We start from the raw sequence: 17,670 nt of genomic DNA, 5'->3' as shown, positions 1-17,670 counted from the left end.
ATGGCGGAGCCGGCGGACTATCCCCCGTTCCAGCTGGGGAAGCCCCGCTTCGAGCAGGTACCGGCGACGGGGGGGAACGGGACACACGGGACAGGGAGCGGCGGCGGGAGCTGCCCCCACCCCCCCCGCGCGGCGGCGTTCCCCCCCCCCCCGCAGTGAGGAGAGACCCACTCTCCCCGCTCCTCTCCCCCCCGCCCTCCCGCAGGGCGGTGCGCTGATTGGTGCGCAGCCCCCCTGCCGTTGGGCCGCGCCGCTGTCACTCAGAGCCACCGCCCCCCGCCCCGCGGCGGCTCCCGCGGCGGGCGGTGATTGGCGCGTCCCGCCGTGCCCCTGTGGCTCGGGGCGGCGGGGGGGCGGGAGCGTGAAGGGCTAAGGCCGCGGGTTCGAGCCCCGCGGCCGCCGCCGAGGGCAGCGGGGTTGGGCGGGGGTCCCGGGTGCCAGGGCACGGCGCGGTAGGACAGTGCGAGGGCTGGGCCCTGCCCCGGCGGGCGTGGAGGCGAGCCCAAGGTTGCAGGGAGGTGAGGAGCTGCCCCGGGAGGGAGCAGGGCCTCCAGGGCAGGGCCCCGGGGCGGTGGGGAGGAGTGGGTGGGTGTGGGAGGCAAGGCCGCTCCCGGGTGGGCGCTTCGGCTGCCTCACAACGGGCTGTCCGTGCTGTGGGTTCACATGGCTGCTCGGCCGCCTCCACGGGGTCGGGGTGGTGGCTGGGCAGGGTCTGATGGTGGCGAAATGGCGTCGTGTGGGGTGTCTGAGGTGGCCGCCGAGGAAACGTGGTTTGGGACGACGCGTGAGGTGAGGAAGCAGCACCCGCGCGGCAGAGCCGCCCCGTCCTCGGTACCCGATGAGCGGGGAATGGCGAGGAAGGCCTCAGGCCCACAGCAGCCGTCCCCGGGTGAGGAGAGCTGGTGCGGGGGTCAGAGCAGCTCGGCCCTGCTGCCGCCTTCCACAGCCTCTGCTCGCAAGTGCTCTGTGCAGTCCCTGCCACGGCACAGCTGACAAAGACCGCTCTTGGTTCTCGCGGAGCCATGTCAGGCTTCTGATACAGCTGACAAAGTTCATAAAACCTCCTTCAGTCGCTCTTGAGCTGGGTAGGATGCCTCTGGAGAGGAATGAGCCATTGCAATTACCAAATCAAGAATGAGTAGCAGGAGTCTGCTCGTTAATAGGTGTTTCCCCCACACACACACTATTGGGGCAATTTCCAAGGAGACTCTCTTCCCACCATCCACATGAAATCTGTATGGGACTGCTGTTTGCCAACCATCTGACTTGACAATTGCAGCTCGCAGAGCTTGGCTTGACCGAAGCCACCCGTTCGGGTTGCTGAGAAGTCCAGTTGCTGATTTCCCATGGGGAGCCAGCTCTCGGGTGGTGGGTCTACGCGCCTCTTCCCCCGCTGCCTTATCCCTATCCGGGAGGTTGTGGTGGGACCTCCTCGGAGCGACAGATCCCCCGCAGCAAGGAAGGGGTGACTTCCCCGTGCCGGGAGCCTGCTCGGCTGCGTGAGCCGAGGGATGCTCAGGCTGGGGAGACGGAGCTTTTTAATAAGGAGAGGAGGAGGAGGAGACGCTACTCCCTTCTAGACACCACAGATGATTCGAGGCACACTTGGCAGCGAGTCAGGCACAGAATCGGTGCGTTCTGTTCATTAAGGAGCGACTGTCACTTGTAGCAACATTTAGAAAACGTTTCGAGGGGTATGGCAGGATGTTAATGATTGCGTGCGCGTTTGAGCGGAGACGTCCTCTCTCCTCGCTGCCACTCGTGGGAGATGAGCTGGGTGCATTTACACTGCAGCCCAGATCCAGGGTGAGGGTTGCCCATCAGCAAACGCGCCCTTGGGACTAGATGCTTTGGGAGTGCTTTGCCGGAGGGCCACACCGAGCATTGGAAATCATCCCCTTCTCTTCTATAGTGGTTTTATTCCTTTCCTGTAAAATTTTCTGCAAAGCAGCGTGGAGGTCCAGTGGGAGGTGTAGGATGGGTCGTGGTGCTGGTGTCCTGCCGGCTCTCACCCCGCGCTCCCCTGTTTTCTCCTGCTCCATCTGCCCACGTATGAAGCGCGGCTGGACAGCCCAGTTTAGGATCCGGCAGCGTTGTGGGGTCGCAGAGCAAGAGCAAGGCTCGAGTGTTGCCGTGGCTTGGGGTGCCCGGTTGGATCCTGCGGTCGGCTCTGCTCGGGTTGGGACCCAGCAGCCTGCCCCATCAGCGCTGCAGCCATGTGCCCGCTCCCGTCACCCGACCGGGCAGAGCCGAGGTCCTTCTTCTCTGGGTCGGACAGAGGGATCAGCAGACTTTAAACACCGCCATGCTTTTCTATCAGCAGTTCAGTGCCTTTCCCCCCCCTCAGCTCTCTGCGTTTCCCATTCTTTCAGTGGCCTGTTGCAGGGTTTTATCTGTTTATAAGATCTTGGCTTGAGGGGCCTTGCTGACAAAGGATGCCCTTACTTGTTTTGGAAAGGATTAGTGACGCTTCGGGTAGTTGTTTAAATTCTAGACGTAGCCCAGTGTGATGACAGCATTTACTTTTCCTCTGAAACGCTGGCTGGGAGCGGGTCTGGGGCTATTTAAGGGGAGATTTGACTAAAACTGGGGCTGGGAGAGATGCAGGGAGCTGTGCTAAGCATCTTTGTCTCTGCGGGGGAAAACAAGGAAAAGTTGTGTGTTAGGAACAAAAACCTTGGAGAGCAAACTCGGCTGCCTGGGGATGTGGTTCAGAGGAGACACGGTGGTTTCCTTCCCCCGCCGTGACCCAGAGCCCCCGGAAAGTGGCTGAGCAGAATTTAGGACAGCAGGCGGGAGACGTCCGTCCCCAGCACCACCTCTGGAGGTTATTAAATTCCCCTTTTCCCCTTCCTTGTTTTGCAATTCACTTGTTTTTCTTGATCTTCGGGCAAGGGGCATTCTGTTGAGTCACCTTTTTTCTTCCCCCCCCCCCCCCCTTTTGCTGGAAAGAGCCTCTGTCTCCCAATGAAAGCAGGCTATTTTTAGGTAAAAGTCGAAATGAGGATGTTAGGCTTGAGAATGTGTGATAAGGACTTAATTTTCTGACGAGTAGTTCTAATTTGTTAGGCATACTCCTTTATTTTTTTTTCTTTTCTTTAAGGATTTGCTAAGTGCTCCCTCTGCTAGAGCCAGAGCACTAAATGTGTGTTCCCAGTGCTCTGGGGTCTTTGCCTGTAGCCCAGGCATTTACCCTGGGCAAAATAAATGCATTTTTTTTCTGTCAGAAGAGCTGAGAAAACCTTTCCAGCAAGGGTCTAAATAAGGTGTGGGTGCGGTTGTTTGCTAACCAGGGGTGTTAACTGCTGGAGGAAGATAGTGCTGGTTAAACTCTGGTGTTTTTATTGGGCTCAGCCCTCTAAAAACAAACACGAGGTTGTCTGGGCTGGTACAGGAGGACTGCAAGCACAGGGGAAACCAAACAAGAAGTGAGCTGACTTTGTTCCCAGCTGAAGTCGAGGGTGGTCATCTCAACAAGCAGAACTCACGAGCATGCCTTGTCCTCTTTGCGAAGTGGGAAATAATAATAAAAAGAAGTCGCAGATCGTAGGGGAAGGAGAGGGAAATAAACCCAAACCAGAACTGTAAACATCTTTTATGCCTTGAACAGCTCAGCGCGTATGTACGGTCATGGAGTACATGATGTGCTTAGGATGTTTTATTCTGTTGGGCAAAAATGCCATTTCTATGGCTGCGATACTAACAGCATCGTTAGAGATGTGCTGTTGTCAGAGCTTGACCTTGCAGATATTTTAAATGATGGAACTCAACACATGTTAATCTCAGAAATGTCTTATAAGGACATAGTGCTAGAAATCATTATTTCTTGCTCTTTGTATACTTTAATCTGGTATGTTTAAAGCACAACCAGGGTTTATTACCCCCCTTAGCAAAACCACGTCTCCTATGTCCAAGATAACCCTTGCAATAACACACAGATAAAGACGCTGTTGATTAGATACGCCTCTCAGGAGCTTAATGGCTTGCTGCTTGCGTACTGGGATTGCCGAAAGCCCTGGTACAGGCAGCGGGAGGAACCAGAGCTGTATTGTAATGTTAGCACAGAAGTTTCTCCTCGTGCTGCTCTGTGTCACGTTATTTTCCACTTTAAAAAAAGTGAATGAAACTCCTCTCTCCTAAAGGGTCATCATTATGGAGAAGGGATTTTCTTAAAAGGCTGCGGAAGGATGTTTAAGGTTGGTTCATAACTGCTTTAACTCTTGTGTACGTGCAGGTCCAGCCCAGCATGTACAAGCTGCCTGAGATGAGGTTGGCAGATGCTAACTGGTGTTTGCTGTTGCCAAACGTGGCTTTCTCAGCCCTGAAGTCGGGCTGACCCTGTTTATCCTATGCAATCCATTGGGTCCTGCAAACACATGCTTAAAGACGAATTGCAGAGAAGAGGAGGAAATACAGACACCTTTGGGTTTGAGGTTTATCTGTTAACTTCACAGAACCTGCCAAAAAAAGCCATCCGTTGGCTTTTTTACATCTCTATCAGCCAGGATTGGATTTTAAATAGGGAGTTTGTTTGTTTGTGTCTTGTGCTACAAGATGTAAACCCCTACTACTCCATGTAATGCCCGTGAAAGGTTTCCATGCTGCATCCTGGCTGCGTTCACATTCATGAGCACACCTTTCAGTGCAGGTGGCTGAAGTTACTGAGATGCAGGAGCTACTCCCATAGAGACTCTTGGCCCTTTAATACTGTAAAGTCAAATTGGGAGCAACAAAGGACTCAGAGTCCGTAGCTTTAGCCTAAACTTGTAATGGGCTGGACTGCAAGTGTGTGTGCAATTATACAGCTCTGCTGTCCGGCCATACTTTGCCAGAATCCCGTTGCTCAATGGCTTGAATTTTCTTAATTTTGTTTGGTTTAGCTTAAATCTCTTCCTAATTAATTTAAAGCTGACATAAGCCTGATTTTTTTAGCTCAAAAAAAACCCCAAATCTGCATGCCTTTTGCTCTGGCTTAATTAAATCCTTTTAAAAATCACACTGTAATTAAATTGGTAAAGTTGTGCATATCTCCTGTTCTTCCCAGGGCTGCCCAGCATACAACTTTCAAGGAATACTCGCCCTCTTTAAGGTGATAAACAAGCACTTGCTAATGGTCTCTCACCTGTCTCTCGCTGCCCTTCTTCAAATTTCTTGAGCCTGCAAGGAGTAGTTTCCCTCTAGTTCTTACCTCGAGTCAGCTGGATCTTGCATGGCCCGCACCACAGGCACTTTAATGAGCTGGATCTGTAACGTACTCCTGTGCTCGGTATGAACTGCTGTGCCATGGAAGGGAATTAATATTCCCAGCCTCTTTGCAGAACTTCATCTTGCTTGCAGGCTGGTGAGAAGTGGTCCCAAAATAACCGCGATTAATCACAGGGAATTGGTGTTATTCCATTTTCTTCCCGATAACTGTTTACTACAACAGATGTTACAGGAATAAAATGGCGAAAAAGACCACGGATGGATATTTGGGAGCTGAAGGTCAAACTTCTGGGTGTCTTGCAAGCTCCATCCCTTGCATGAGTATGACGGCCAGAGCTGGAAATGATCCTGTTAAAAAGGAACCATCCTGAATTCTCACTTAAATCTGGGTTTGGTTGACTGCAGCGTGCTGTAGGGCTGCCGCTGTGCTAGCGCGCTGAACAGTGCCTGGCTGTTCCTGTGCTCCGGGGCTTGATCCTCTATTCCATTCACTTGTCCTAACAACTGTTGGTTTGCTGGATGGATGCAGAGTTGGTGTGTCCAGTTCAAACCTTGGAGGGAGGTGGAAATACCTTGCTTTCCCCTTATTAGATGATAATGGGCATGGAATGATGGAGGAGAAAGGGTCAGAAGGAGGTATGGGAAAAGAAAGCAGTTCATGTATGATGTACAGCAAAGGAAGACACGCTGGAACAGTGAGTAACACTGTTTTAGGACTGAAATGGCATTTAAAAAGCAAATAAAATCAAATTCCCTCTTCTTAGTATTTGTAATAATGAATTAATGAATGAGCGTGTGTTTGCCAGAGCCTGGGACAGGGCGGTAGCTGGCAGGAGAAGGGCTGAGCAGTGCCTTGGCTGTCTTGAGTTGCAGGAATAACAGGGTGCTCCATCGTGATGACCTGCAGAAAGTGGTTCCCTAAGTATAAGGATTTACAATATGGACTATGGGCAAGTACTTGCCACAACGCCTGGCCTTTCCCTGCTTGTCCTGCACCCCAGGAGTTTGTTTTGGCACCATTTTGCTCAGATAATTCTGTTACGTACAAGAGCGCGAGCTGCTTTGTGTATCCTAAAGCCCTCTAACTAACAGAGCTTAAAAAGAAAGCAGTCATAACCCAGGGAAGTAAACACTTGTTAGCAATGGCAGAACTTCAAGCAGTTACAGAAGAAAAGTATAAAAACTAGAAACTGGAATATTGTGCTTCACCTGAGGTCAGTCTCTTGTTTTCCCGAGGCTGAGGCTTTCAATGAGGCATCTCTTTGCTGTAGAAACCCCAGTATGATGTGGCAGTGTCTGGTCTAACCTAGCTTAACCCCAAATTTTAAATAGCTTTTTCTGATAATAAAGAGAAAGGAATAAGAAAAATGTCTGTGTAACATGTTTCTGAATTTTTTTCTTCCAGCGGTTTTAAATTAGCGTCTTCATAGGGGCTTCTCCATTCCTCTTAGCAGAGCCAAAAGGTCCTGTAAGAAAATTGAGAAGGTCAGGTCAGCGCCTGCCCAATCGCTTGGCTTTACCTGGTGCTTTGGAGTGCTCAAAGAGAAGCAATAATGTCCAATGGATTCATTTGGTGTTGGAAAATCATTTGGGAGTTGAATGTATTTTAAGTTGCAAGAATTTTGTTATGTCTTTATTTATTTATTTCTCATCACTTTTATTCACAGTTAAACACGATGCTCCCATCACACAAAGCGCTGCAGTGCTCAGTGAAGCCCGAGTGCAAGCAAGGAGTGTAAAATGTCAGTGTGTAAATGAAAGTAAAGGTGTTCAGGGGGTCTCTGGGTTGAGTGCTCGTAGCCCCACTGTGAGAACCAATTTTTTTAGTTTGTTAGAGCCAAAGAAGCCCTTCTTGAAGGCTTCTTGTCTGTGGTCAGTCTGCAAAAGAGGCTGTTGTATTTTGGCTATTGATTTCCTACTTATCCTGTAGAAACTTGGTATTTGCAGGAAAGGATTTGAATCGGGATCGGAGAGCAAAATCCTGATCTGTTCTGTGAATTCAGTTTTGTGGTTATGTTCACGAAGGCGTCTTGAGTTGCAATTGATGTGCAACAGTTGGATCTGATTTAATTTGCCCCTAAATTTCTGAATGATTTGGATTTGGGGTTTTTTTTGCCTTTTGTTTTGCATGCAACTGTGTGAAAACAAATAACAATCTTTACACTAATGAAAAAAAAAAAATCTGATGGCTTCTAGTCAGGAGAAGCAGGGAACTGATCTGGATGATGAAAAGGCAACCAGCAAGGTCTAGAAGTCAAGCAGCTTTCCGTAGTCATCTGAAAAGGGAAAAAACAAAGTCCCATGGCTGGATGGCAGTAAAAACAACAGATATTTTTTGCTCAGGGGCTGTACAGTCGTGACAAATACACTGCCGCTTAGGAGGGCTGAGCAGTGAAATACGCAGTGATGATGTTTAGATGCAGCCTCAAGAAGACAACTTTGCTCTTGGTTTGAATTTGGTTCCATTTTATGTGGTTCGCAGAGAGACCACAGAAAGAGAGCTTTTGTTGTGGAAAAATGAGGTTCTCGTTCATCAGAGTTTAAAACAAAACAAAACTTCTTCAAACTCATACTCTTCTACTTTTTGGGGCTGTTTTTTTTCATGAAACAAGGTATGGCACCGTGAATTGACTTCAAGATGTTTTATGTGTAGAACTGGCGACTTCCACCCATCCTGCTCTGCCACTCATCTCGCTTTCATGTTGCTCTCCCCCGTCCAAGGCTGAACTTTATTTGCTTCTTTTCCCCTGGGTTTTTTGACTGCAGGCGAGCCCAGCTTGCATGCTCCCGAGGGGGAGAAGCGGGATGGGGAAAGTGCTTTTTTTACCCATTAGAATGTTTTTTTTTTTTCCCAGTTGCTTGATTAACAAAGCTGCTCTATTTAAAGTCTTGGCCTGGATGAGGGAGTGAAAGAGGTTTAATGCAGTTGCCTCGTTTGAAGAAACTTGGACTAGAGGCAGCAGAGCAAGCATGTTGTTAATGGCTTGTCTTCTGTTGTGCTGTCCCGTGGTGGTGATGAGGGATGTTGAGCCGACCTGTGAGCATGCTGAGCTGATCAGGAATGTGTTAAAGGATAACTCGTTGTCACGGGACTGCAGCTCATCCTGTTTCTTGGGATCTGGGAAAGAGAGCAGGCAGATTTTGGCTTCAATCGCCGTGATGGAGATTGAGCCTCGGGTTGACAATAGCCCTTCTGCTGGAAAGGTTGGGTGGTGGTTGAGCACCAGAATCCCCTTCGTGGGAGACTTTTAAGAGGGGTTTTTCACTTCCAGGTGGCTCATAAGAGCAACAAGGAAAAGCAGGTTTATGTAATTGCATTTTAGAGGGCTCATGGTAATGCAAAAAGAAAGTGGAAACCATAGCCGATGAGTTGGATCTTGTTGCCTGCCTTAGGGGAGGGAGGATGGACTCGAGCTCGGGCCTCCCCGCCTGGTCTCTTTGTGCATCCCTGATGGTCAGAGATGTTCTTGAGAACTGGCTTCTGCCTTGTGTTTCAGCCTAGGGAAGAAGCACATGTGCGTTCCTGCTGTCCTTTCTTTGAAGTAGCAGTAGCAAGAGGGTAATTTCTTTATTTTTTTTTTAAAGTGTGGACGAAAGAAGCAAGCACTGAAATAGTCCTGCCTGCTGGCAGACAAGCGGTTGGCCCTAAGTGACCTTGCATGGTCAAGTGCCTTGTGGTATCTGAGAAAAGGACGCTTTGGCCATCGTCTCCTAGCAAGCCCGTAGCACAGTGCCTGCTACTTGTCCGTCTTAATTTTCTTGGTTCCTAGCCTAGCCTGTATATTCAGACTTTTTTTTCCAGGAAGAAGTTTAGGAGGATAAAGTGATTTTGCTTCTTGGAGAAAGCCTTCAGAAAGCCCCAAGACTTTCTCATCCAGAGCTTTTTAAGTTTCATGAGACTAGAAAAGCACTTCTTCCCTTACTGGGTTGCAGCATTTCTGGTTGGTTTTGTGTGTATGTGTACTGAAAGGTATGAATGTTGGCCATAAGCGTTTGAAGGAATGGTCAGCAGCTCTGCATGGTAGAATTCGCTTTTTTCTTTTTCTTTTTTTTTTTTTTTTTGTTTTTTTGCTCTGGACCTTACTGTACAGTTCCATGGGAGCCTGAGTGAGGGCTGTTGTCCTGACCCTGCTCAAATGGTCCTGCCCTTGCCCTGGGGCTTGTCTGACTGCAGAAGGAACAGGTTCAGGCAACACCACCACCTGAAAATGAATCCCTCATTTAAGGATTAGACTTTTGGCACTCTTAGCTCCCCGATCAGATGGTTGCAGCATCGGGTGAGTGTCAGCGCTGGCACAGGGCAGGAGAGGAGGAGGGGACGTGGGAACAGGATTGCGGCAGGATGGGTTTGAGCTGCTGAAACGTGTCCTTAGCTGGGTGTTGCTCAGGTTTTACCAGGCAAGGATCAGAGCAGGAGACCGGTGCTGTACCTGAGCCAAACAAACAATAACCCTGGGCTACGGGACCGGCTTCCTGAGAGCCTCTGCAGCTTTGCAAATTTAAATCTGTACTTCTAAAATAACATTTATATCATGCACATTTGAACTTACGGTCTCATTCCCCCTTCCTTGTGCCTTGTACTGTCAATTACAGCTTTGTAAAGGGGGTGTAAAATACTGTTGTTCTATTTAGTTCTATTTAATACTGTTTTTCTGACTGTGAAATGCATATCACAACAATAAAGGCAGTGGAGAAGTCGAGACCACTTAAATATAAAAATCCCCCCCTTCTGTTCTTGTTTAAACCATGTACTTACAACTGCTCCGAATTCTGTCATTGCTGTTCGGCGTTGAGCAAGTGCAGAAGGATGGGCAGTGGGAGAGGGACGATGGTACGTGGGAGCGCTCAGGATAACGTGACGAGGGACCAAGTGAGTCACGCGTTAGTCATGTCACTCCCTGCACCACTGGCAAGCATCGGGCAGTAGTGATGTGGAGGACAGTGACATCTGCAGAGATCTTTATACTGAAAAGGCAGCAAAATGTCAAGCTCGCAAAAGCTAGAAAGTACCAGAATTAGTGTTAATTAAATCAATGCTAATTAAAAACTGCTGGGCTTTTTTTTTCTGAAGTTATGTGAAGCTATTTTGTTTAGTTGTGGGTTTTTCTTTTTTTAGTGCAGAACATGGAAAAATAACAGCAGAGAGTTTTGTAAGCAGCTGAGAACGGGGTGTTGCAACGCGTGGTGGACAGCAGTGTTGCTGGAAGCTGCCATTAGAGAGGGATTTCTGCCTGAATAAGTAGGCAGTATTATTGGTATTTCTCTGTGCTCGATGCATTCAGCAGAGAAGAACCAGCATGTTTCATAAAATTATGCCAGGCTGTGATTAAATGCCATTCTCGCTGCTGTATCCATATTCCACTCCTTTTATTTATAGCACGCTTCTGCATTACAAACGCAAAAAGAGATTTGCCTGCATGTGGCTGGGGAGCACCCAGGGCAAAGGGGTCCTGATATTCAAGAGCACGTGGAGGTCCATGACCTGCGTCCTTTCCGCATCCGCGACGGGCTGCAAACTCTGCTGGGGAGAAGCCGCAGGAGAGAGAGGAGCCGCTGGACCGGGCCGCCCCGTGTCCGTTCGGCCTTGCTGATGTCCAGATGAGAGTTTAGGCTGCAGTAAAGCGGCGCTGGCACTCAGCCTACTTCTGCATCCAGATGAAAGAGTCCAGACTGATGTTTCAGTGATGGACGTACATGTATCCTGAGTGCTCTTAATATATCAATATCTCATGGTCCGGTGCTTTGGGCTTGCCTAAATTCAATTTTTGTTTTTATATTTTTTTCTAAATGCTGAGTCAAAACTACTCTCCTTTCCTTTGGAACTGCCCGTGATCTTTCCAGCCTGTTTCACAGATATCTCCCCCTTCTTTCAGACTCTGTTCCCTGTTCTCTGGATCCCTTTCTGGTCCTTCAGCCACTTTTGCTGCTCTAGGTGAAAGGATCTTCACCAGCTTTTGCACAGTGTTATCCCTACGCAAGCATATCTAGATTGGATTTCTCAAAATGTGCCACTAAGAACAAGCCCAAACCATAAAGTTATGGTTTCTTTTACATATGTTAAGGTTCATGGTCCATCTTCTGCTCTGTGTTTGTGTAGGGACTGGCACAATGAAACCCAGCCCTAGTTTAGTGCCTGGACAATTCTGCAATAAATGTAAGACATGAAACTGGGTTTGTACTTAGTCTCGTCTTTTACCTTTCTCATTCTTCCCATCAAGGAGAAAACTGCTTGTTCCCTTCTTGAGACTTTAAACTCTTTTTAGAGCATTTGGAAATATAGTTTCACGTACCTTTTTTCTCCAGCAGTGTACAGGTGGGGGAGTTTCTTCACACTAGTCTCTCCCCAAAATCAGAGACCCTGTGGTAATGCTGGTCCTGCGAGGTGGGTGCTAGCAGGAATGAGGACAAGCAGGACGGGGACCATGTTAAAGACGTTGCAGGGTGGGAATTCCTTCGACAGCATTGCTCGGTGTGGCAGGTCTGGAGCTGCGCGTTGGGTTTTTGTGGCCTCAGACATCTCCCAGGAGTCCCATAGGGAAGCAGGCAATGTTTCATTTTTGGGGAAAAAGTAAAGGATATTGTAGCAGCTTGATAGTATCCCTTTATTAAAGCATCTATATTGGTATCCTGTTAATAACGACGCTGCTATTAGCAGGGTCCAAGCCCTCATCTTTTCCTTTCAGACTTCCTATCACAAATTACCAGTGAATAGCTTCTATATTATTTCTTTTTAGTTGCTACTTCGTTCTGCAGAGGAAATAAAACCTTTCTCTGCAGCAGGTGAAAAGCAATTTCTAACTGAACATGTTTTGTTTTTTTTTCCTGTCTTCCAGACTTCATTTTATGGCAGATTCAGGCACTTCTTGGACATCATCGATCCGCGCACTCTCTTTGTTACTGAGGTAATGTATACGAACCTTGTTTTCTGAAAGTACTGTTTATTAGACAGGTTTAGATTAAAAACAATTTCTTCTGTGAACAGCAGAAGTAATGAAGCCGGGTTTCCAGTGGATTTGTGTCTCACAGTTGATTGATTGCCCAACTGAGCTCTGTTAAATCCGTAGCAGAAACTTGCTTTTTATTAGACATCAGTGAAGCCACAGCTGTCAGTCTCCCATCTCCCTCTAGTAACTGGTGAGACCCTGAACTGGTTTCAGTCAAACTTGCCAGTGATGTGGTCTTCTCAGAAGGAAAATTCCTACAGGTCTTCATGGAAAAAAAATGCAGGTGAGTAGATGAGAGAGCAAATATTAATCCTCGTGGAAGAAGTGAGCTGGGTGGGTTCTCACCGCAGTTTTTCAGTGGCTGCACTCAGTAAGACCTCTTCCGAGCAGAGTGTTGTAGTTTTCCTGTAGTTATTACCCTGTTTGTAACGGGCTCTTGGGTTTCTGGCCCATTTGTGCTTCATTAGTGTTGTTGAGCATTATTGCATTTCTCTGCTTTCATAAAATAGTGACTAATAGTTGTGGGGACTCCTTTAGAAGAAATATTCTACTGGTGATCTTAAATTCTGCCTGTTGGCCAGAAAACTTAGGATTTTGCTTTCAGTGAAGGGCAGCTGCTTTTTCCTTTTTCTTTTTTCTTGTTTCTTTTTTTTTTGAGGCGGGGTAGTGTAAGATGAAAATATATATGCAAGCAATTCTCAAAACACAGGGAGCTGAACTGCTCATTGTAGCTAGCGGTGAACTGAGTCCAGTTCCTTACACACTGTGGTGGCAGGGGGAAAAAAGACCTGATGCAACTTTAAATAATCTTTCTTCTAAATCAGCTAGCTTTTTTTAGAAACATACGGCTAAGATGTATCGTGTTGTTCATTTTGAGTACCTTTTGTATGTGTGCCCAAGAGAACCGCACACAATAAAGTAGCTGTTCTTAGACCATCAAATTGAAGATTATACTTTCCCTTGTAAAAGCACAGGTTCAGATCAAGCTGAGATCAATTTTCAGAAGCCACCAACCTCAATACGGAGCTCAGGCTGGGGAGGTAACCTGCTAGCAAAAGAACGTCGCAATTCCAAAGAGGCGTCGTTGTGTCCTGATAAAAGGGAATGAAAATCACAGTATTACCTGAGGATGCAGCGCACTTTGTAGATGCTAGAGCTGCTGTTTAAAGAGGATGTAAGCATATATGCCAGAATAAAAACAATACTACACATTAAAGGCTTGGTGCTGCTCTTACCTTAGCAGAGATTTAGTGCTGAGTGGAACGCAGTGCGTACTGAAGGAGTGTGTTTGACAGCGTGGGGAACCCTCCAGTGTGCATTTGTGGTGATGCAAAGGCCATTGTATGTAGTTTGTCAGCTCTCTTTATATATTTTCGTAATTTTGATTCTGAAATTCATAAATGGATGCAAAGGGCCTTCACCACCTAATGATGCTTTTTGGAGGGAAGGAGAGGATACTTAGCGTGCAAAAGAGAATGAGATGCTGGAGAAGGGAGACCGTCTGTGTCCATTTTTGTCATGCACCGAGAATGCTAATTGAGCACCTAAAGACAGGGAGGAAACTGAGGCTCAGAAATGGATCCAGACAACCACTGAAACACCACTCTCTCACCAGGCAAATTTGCACCAGAAAGCTTTGCAGAGTTGGTATTTGGTAGGTTTCCGTAAACGTGTGCTTTCCAGCCTACTGCTCTGGGGCACGATGTCTGTGACAGGATGTGCTCGGGATATTTGAGGGTGAACACGGGTCCTGGGCTCCAGGCAGCTGCACCAGGCGGTCCTGAGTCAAGGTCACTTGGACAGAGGTTCTTCTGGTAGGTAGGACAGAGGCAGGTGATTCTGCTCATCTTTTTGGTGGGTTTTGTTATGCCTCAGCTTGTTTTCTTTTCCTCTTTTTGGAGGAAATGTCTGCTAGGTGGAGATCATCCATCCAGTTCTGTTCAGTTAAAATTTCTCTTCCTTTGGGAATGTTTCCATGTTCTAATAATAATCCTCACCTTTCGCAAATCTCCGTTTAAGCCTATAGCGTGTGTATGTATGTAGGTTTTGTTTTTTTTTTTTTTTTTAAGCTGGGTAACCCACTGTGCACAATGCAGGACCAAACTATTGGTTTTTACAATGGCGTTAATATAAAAAAAAGACACAATTCTCAAACCTCTGGTGTATCACCAAAGTGGGAGGATATGAGTGAACTTGATTGAGTTAGTGGTTCTACTTTTTGCAGTTACAAAATAGGTTTAAGAAGGTGGCACTGTGTTCCCATTTGGGATGGGGTAAGCACTTTCACTCTATGGTTGTGGTAGTATAATGAAACAATTTAAATTGAGCACTATAAGTCAGTCTGGTTTCACTGTGTACCCCAAACCTGTCATTCTGTCTGCCCATTTTGTTACCTCCAGCAACAAGCAGTTCTGGTTCCAGAATGAAGACAGGCATTTTTGATCCTGAAAGGCTCACTTTTCCCTCCTTTGTGAATTTCTTACTTTTTAAGGGCTGAATCTCTTCTGCCCTTTGAGGGCAGTCACCTCTGTTGAATATGGAGAGCATCTAAACTCTTGGGTAAGCTATCTGTGAGTTGGGTACATCCTCTGAACTTCGATGAGATGATCCCTCCTTTGGCTCAGCCGCATGCTTTTCTACCTTCCCGTTGTCACCTTTTCAAATCGTTAGAAGTTTTTGAAGAGGTTGGTGAGGTTGGGGGTACAGAGTGGTCAGCTGGTGTAACCTAATTTTTCCAGACACCTTTTGACGAGGTTCTTCTAAGAAGATGAGACCTAGGGGAAAAAAAAAAAGAGCAAAATCCGAGTGGCCCATTTTTATCCTGGAGACAGCTGTCAAGGTCTGAGTGCCTCAAGCAATTCTGGACCCCAAACTGAACCTCAGCGAACGAGGGAGGTTTGGTGTCCTTCTGTGGGGTCTAATAAGCATAGGTCTGAACTTCATGGTCTTCAGGAAAGGCTTGGTGGCTTTCCAAGGAAGGAAATGCCCTCCGTCCATTTTCTTTGGGAGTTTGAATTACATGATAGTGATGCTTCAGTAGACCTTCTGCAGCACATTTCGTGAAGTCTACATGAGTTCTCTTTCCCTAGAGGAGTCTCTTGGCAAAGTAGACGTGAACACCTGGGGTCACGGGAAGCACTTCTCAGAGCACAAAAGCTGCTTTCTTGATTGTCCTGCTTGCTGTGCTCTGTATATCTGATCTTGTGCTTTAAAATACTCTGTGTGTATACACGTATAACTGAAAGCTGTTTGGTTTCCTTTGATAATTTAGGTGGCAAATTAAAATCTAGAAAGGGTTTGATGAGAAAGCAACCGTTTACGGAGAGCTCCTTCCCGCTGACAGATGGCTGCATCTTTCAGGCCCGGGCTTCTCGGGGAACAAATAAATTGCTGTTTGTCTTGGAGGAGCTCAGTAGCAAATGAAAAAAAAAGTAGATAAATGAATCTCTAATGAGAATGGAGGTTAATCCCATGGAAAATGCTGGGGAGTGTAATAATTTTCTTTTTTTCCCCCTACATCCTTTTTTTAATTGCTGTGTGTTACATCATTGCATCCTACTGGTGGCTGTGTTTTGAGGAAGGATGAAGTGATCCCTCTGAGTGGGGGAAACCAAGCACAGTGATATCAAGTATAATTAGTCTCAGTGACAGTCCTCTCTTACTCATTTATTTGTCAATAAAGCAAATTCTTAATGCAATTAAGAACTTCCTTGTCTTTTAGAGGTTCTTAAGCATTAATCCTCAAGAGATGCGTACTGAGTACTGGATTATGTTGTAGCTGTACTTTGCAGTCTGAACTCGCAAAAAGAAAGCGCGTGCTTGTGCGAGGCACGTGGCAGGGGTAGTTGGAAGCTAGTTGCTCCAGTTTTATCTTTAGTGGGTTCTGGTAGAATAATTCTCTGTATCAAACTTACCTACCAATTTTATTTGCTTTCTGAGTGCATATGATACTGAAACAAGGCACTGACCTTGTGTCAATATTGCATGTAACCTCTAAAGAGGAGGTTTTCTTGTGCGCTAATTCATATCATTACTGGCTTTCTAATGAAATGATTTTTTGGCAGCTGCAAATTTGCAAACTTTTCCAATAAGCAGGAAAATGTGTCATTTTGGAGGTCAAGCCCGACAAGTGCTGTCGCTGAGACCATGAGAAACCCCTCAGTGGGTGTAATGCCTATTTTTGCGATGTGTGAGGTTAAAATGATTGGAATAATACTTTTAATTGCTCTGTAATTAAGGTCCATCGGGAGAAGCAGTAGGGACCAGCAGATATTTTGATAAGGCTAACTTATCCCATCTGACATTAGCCTGGACAGACTGTTAATGCTCTGTGGGAAGCTCTTCATGGAGAAAGCTGTGGATCTGATAACAATTCAAAGCAAAAGTGAAATAAGAATTAAACTGAGCTCAGAAGGGCTGTGTGTTATCTGCTTTTGCTTTATCTCATTGTTCAAAGCATAAATCTGCAGAGCGCTGAGCATCTTGCATTCCCATATTTGGGTTGAAAATGGAAGCAGGATTAGATGTATGTTATTTATATGAATGATACCTTCTTACTCAGCAGATTGACTGTCTGTGTTTATTCAGTGTCACATCTGCTGGCTCTACTTGAACAAAAAGTTTCTGGCTCCTGTTGTCTGTCACTGTAGATCCAATACAATAGGGCCAGCTGGAGTCAAGTCTGCCGTATGTATCGTTCGTAGAGTAGTGAGACAAAATCGGAAACTGTTGAGTTGCTGATGGCAGAGCACAGCTGGATTTCCATATCCCACGTGGAATTTGTGGTGCCGGTGGCCAGAAGACTCTTGCTTTGGATCACGTGCCAGTAAGTCATCGTTGGTCCGAACCTAAAACCAGTGAAACTCGCAGGCACGCAGCGCATCATCACTGGGGTAATGCGGCCTCGACACCCCGATACAAGCCCGGTACGAGCAGAGTGAGACGCAAACTGTTCCATCGTGCCCCGTCCCATCAGTGGATTTTCTCCTAAAAGCCTCAAATGCAAAACTTGACTCTTTTTCTGTTGATTCTGTAACAGTAATGTTGTAGTACTACTGGCATAATGACTGTTATTACGGTCTGTATGTGCACATATGGGTTTCTGGAGGCAGCTCTAAGCCATGTGTAGGCATCAGTTGAGATCCAAGAGAAGACAAGGCACAGATCTTTCAGACAGAAACAGTGTGCCCTTGAGCAAGGAGGACAAGGTGAAAAATCAGTACCAGAGCTCACGTGCTGGATGGAGGTGTCTGACGCCTGTACGTGTGTGCAGTCATCGATGGGACCCAACGCAGTTGTCGTCCATCCCACCAGGGTGCTGGAGTGATGGCCGTGAGGGACTCGGGGTGCTAATGAAGGGTTCCTGGAGGTGGTAGTCAGGTCCGTGTGATGTGGGCTACTTTCCTGCTGGCATCTCTGGTTTTGTTCTTTCTCCTCCTTTCTTTGACGTGCCAAACTAAACCCCTAATAACGTGATCCTTCAGCAACTCTTTCTACAAAGACTGAAACATTCTGCTGATGT

General features: G+C 46.9%; 1 protein-coding gene across 1 annotated transcript in view; it reads left to right on the top strand.

Annotated features, from left to right (window-relative positions):
- SFXN5 (sideroflexin 5) overlaps window positions 1-17,670 on the top strand; it is a 71,455-nt gene continuing 53,785 nt past the window's right edge. The window contains exons 1-2 of the mRNA XM_050895803.1: window positions 1-57; window positions 12,039-12,107. Coding sequence (XP_050751760.1) covers window positions 1-57; window positions 12,039-12,107 — 126 coding nt within the window. The remainder of the gene's footprint in view (window positions 58-12,038; window positions 12,108-17,670) is intronic.

The sequence above is a fragment of the Gymnogyps californianus genome, chromosome 4 (genome assembly GCF_018139145.2).
Source record: "Gymnogyps californianus isolate 813 chromosome 4, ASM1813914v2, whole genome shotgun sequence".
In the NCBI taxonomy this organism is placed as follows: Eukaryota; Metazoa; Chordata; class Aves; order Accipitriformes; family Cathartidae; genus Gymnogyps; species Gymnogyps californianus.
The sequence above is the reverse complement of the archived record's forward strand: the minus strand, read 5'-3'. Positions and strand labels throughout refer to the sequence as shown.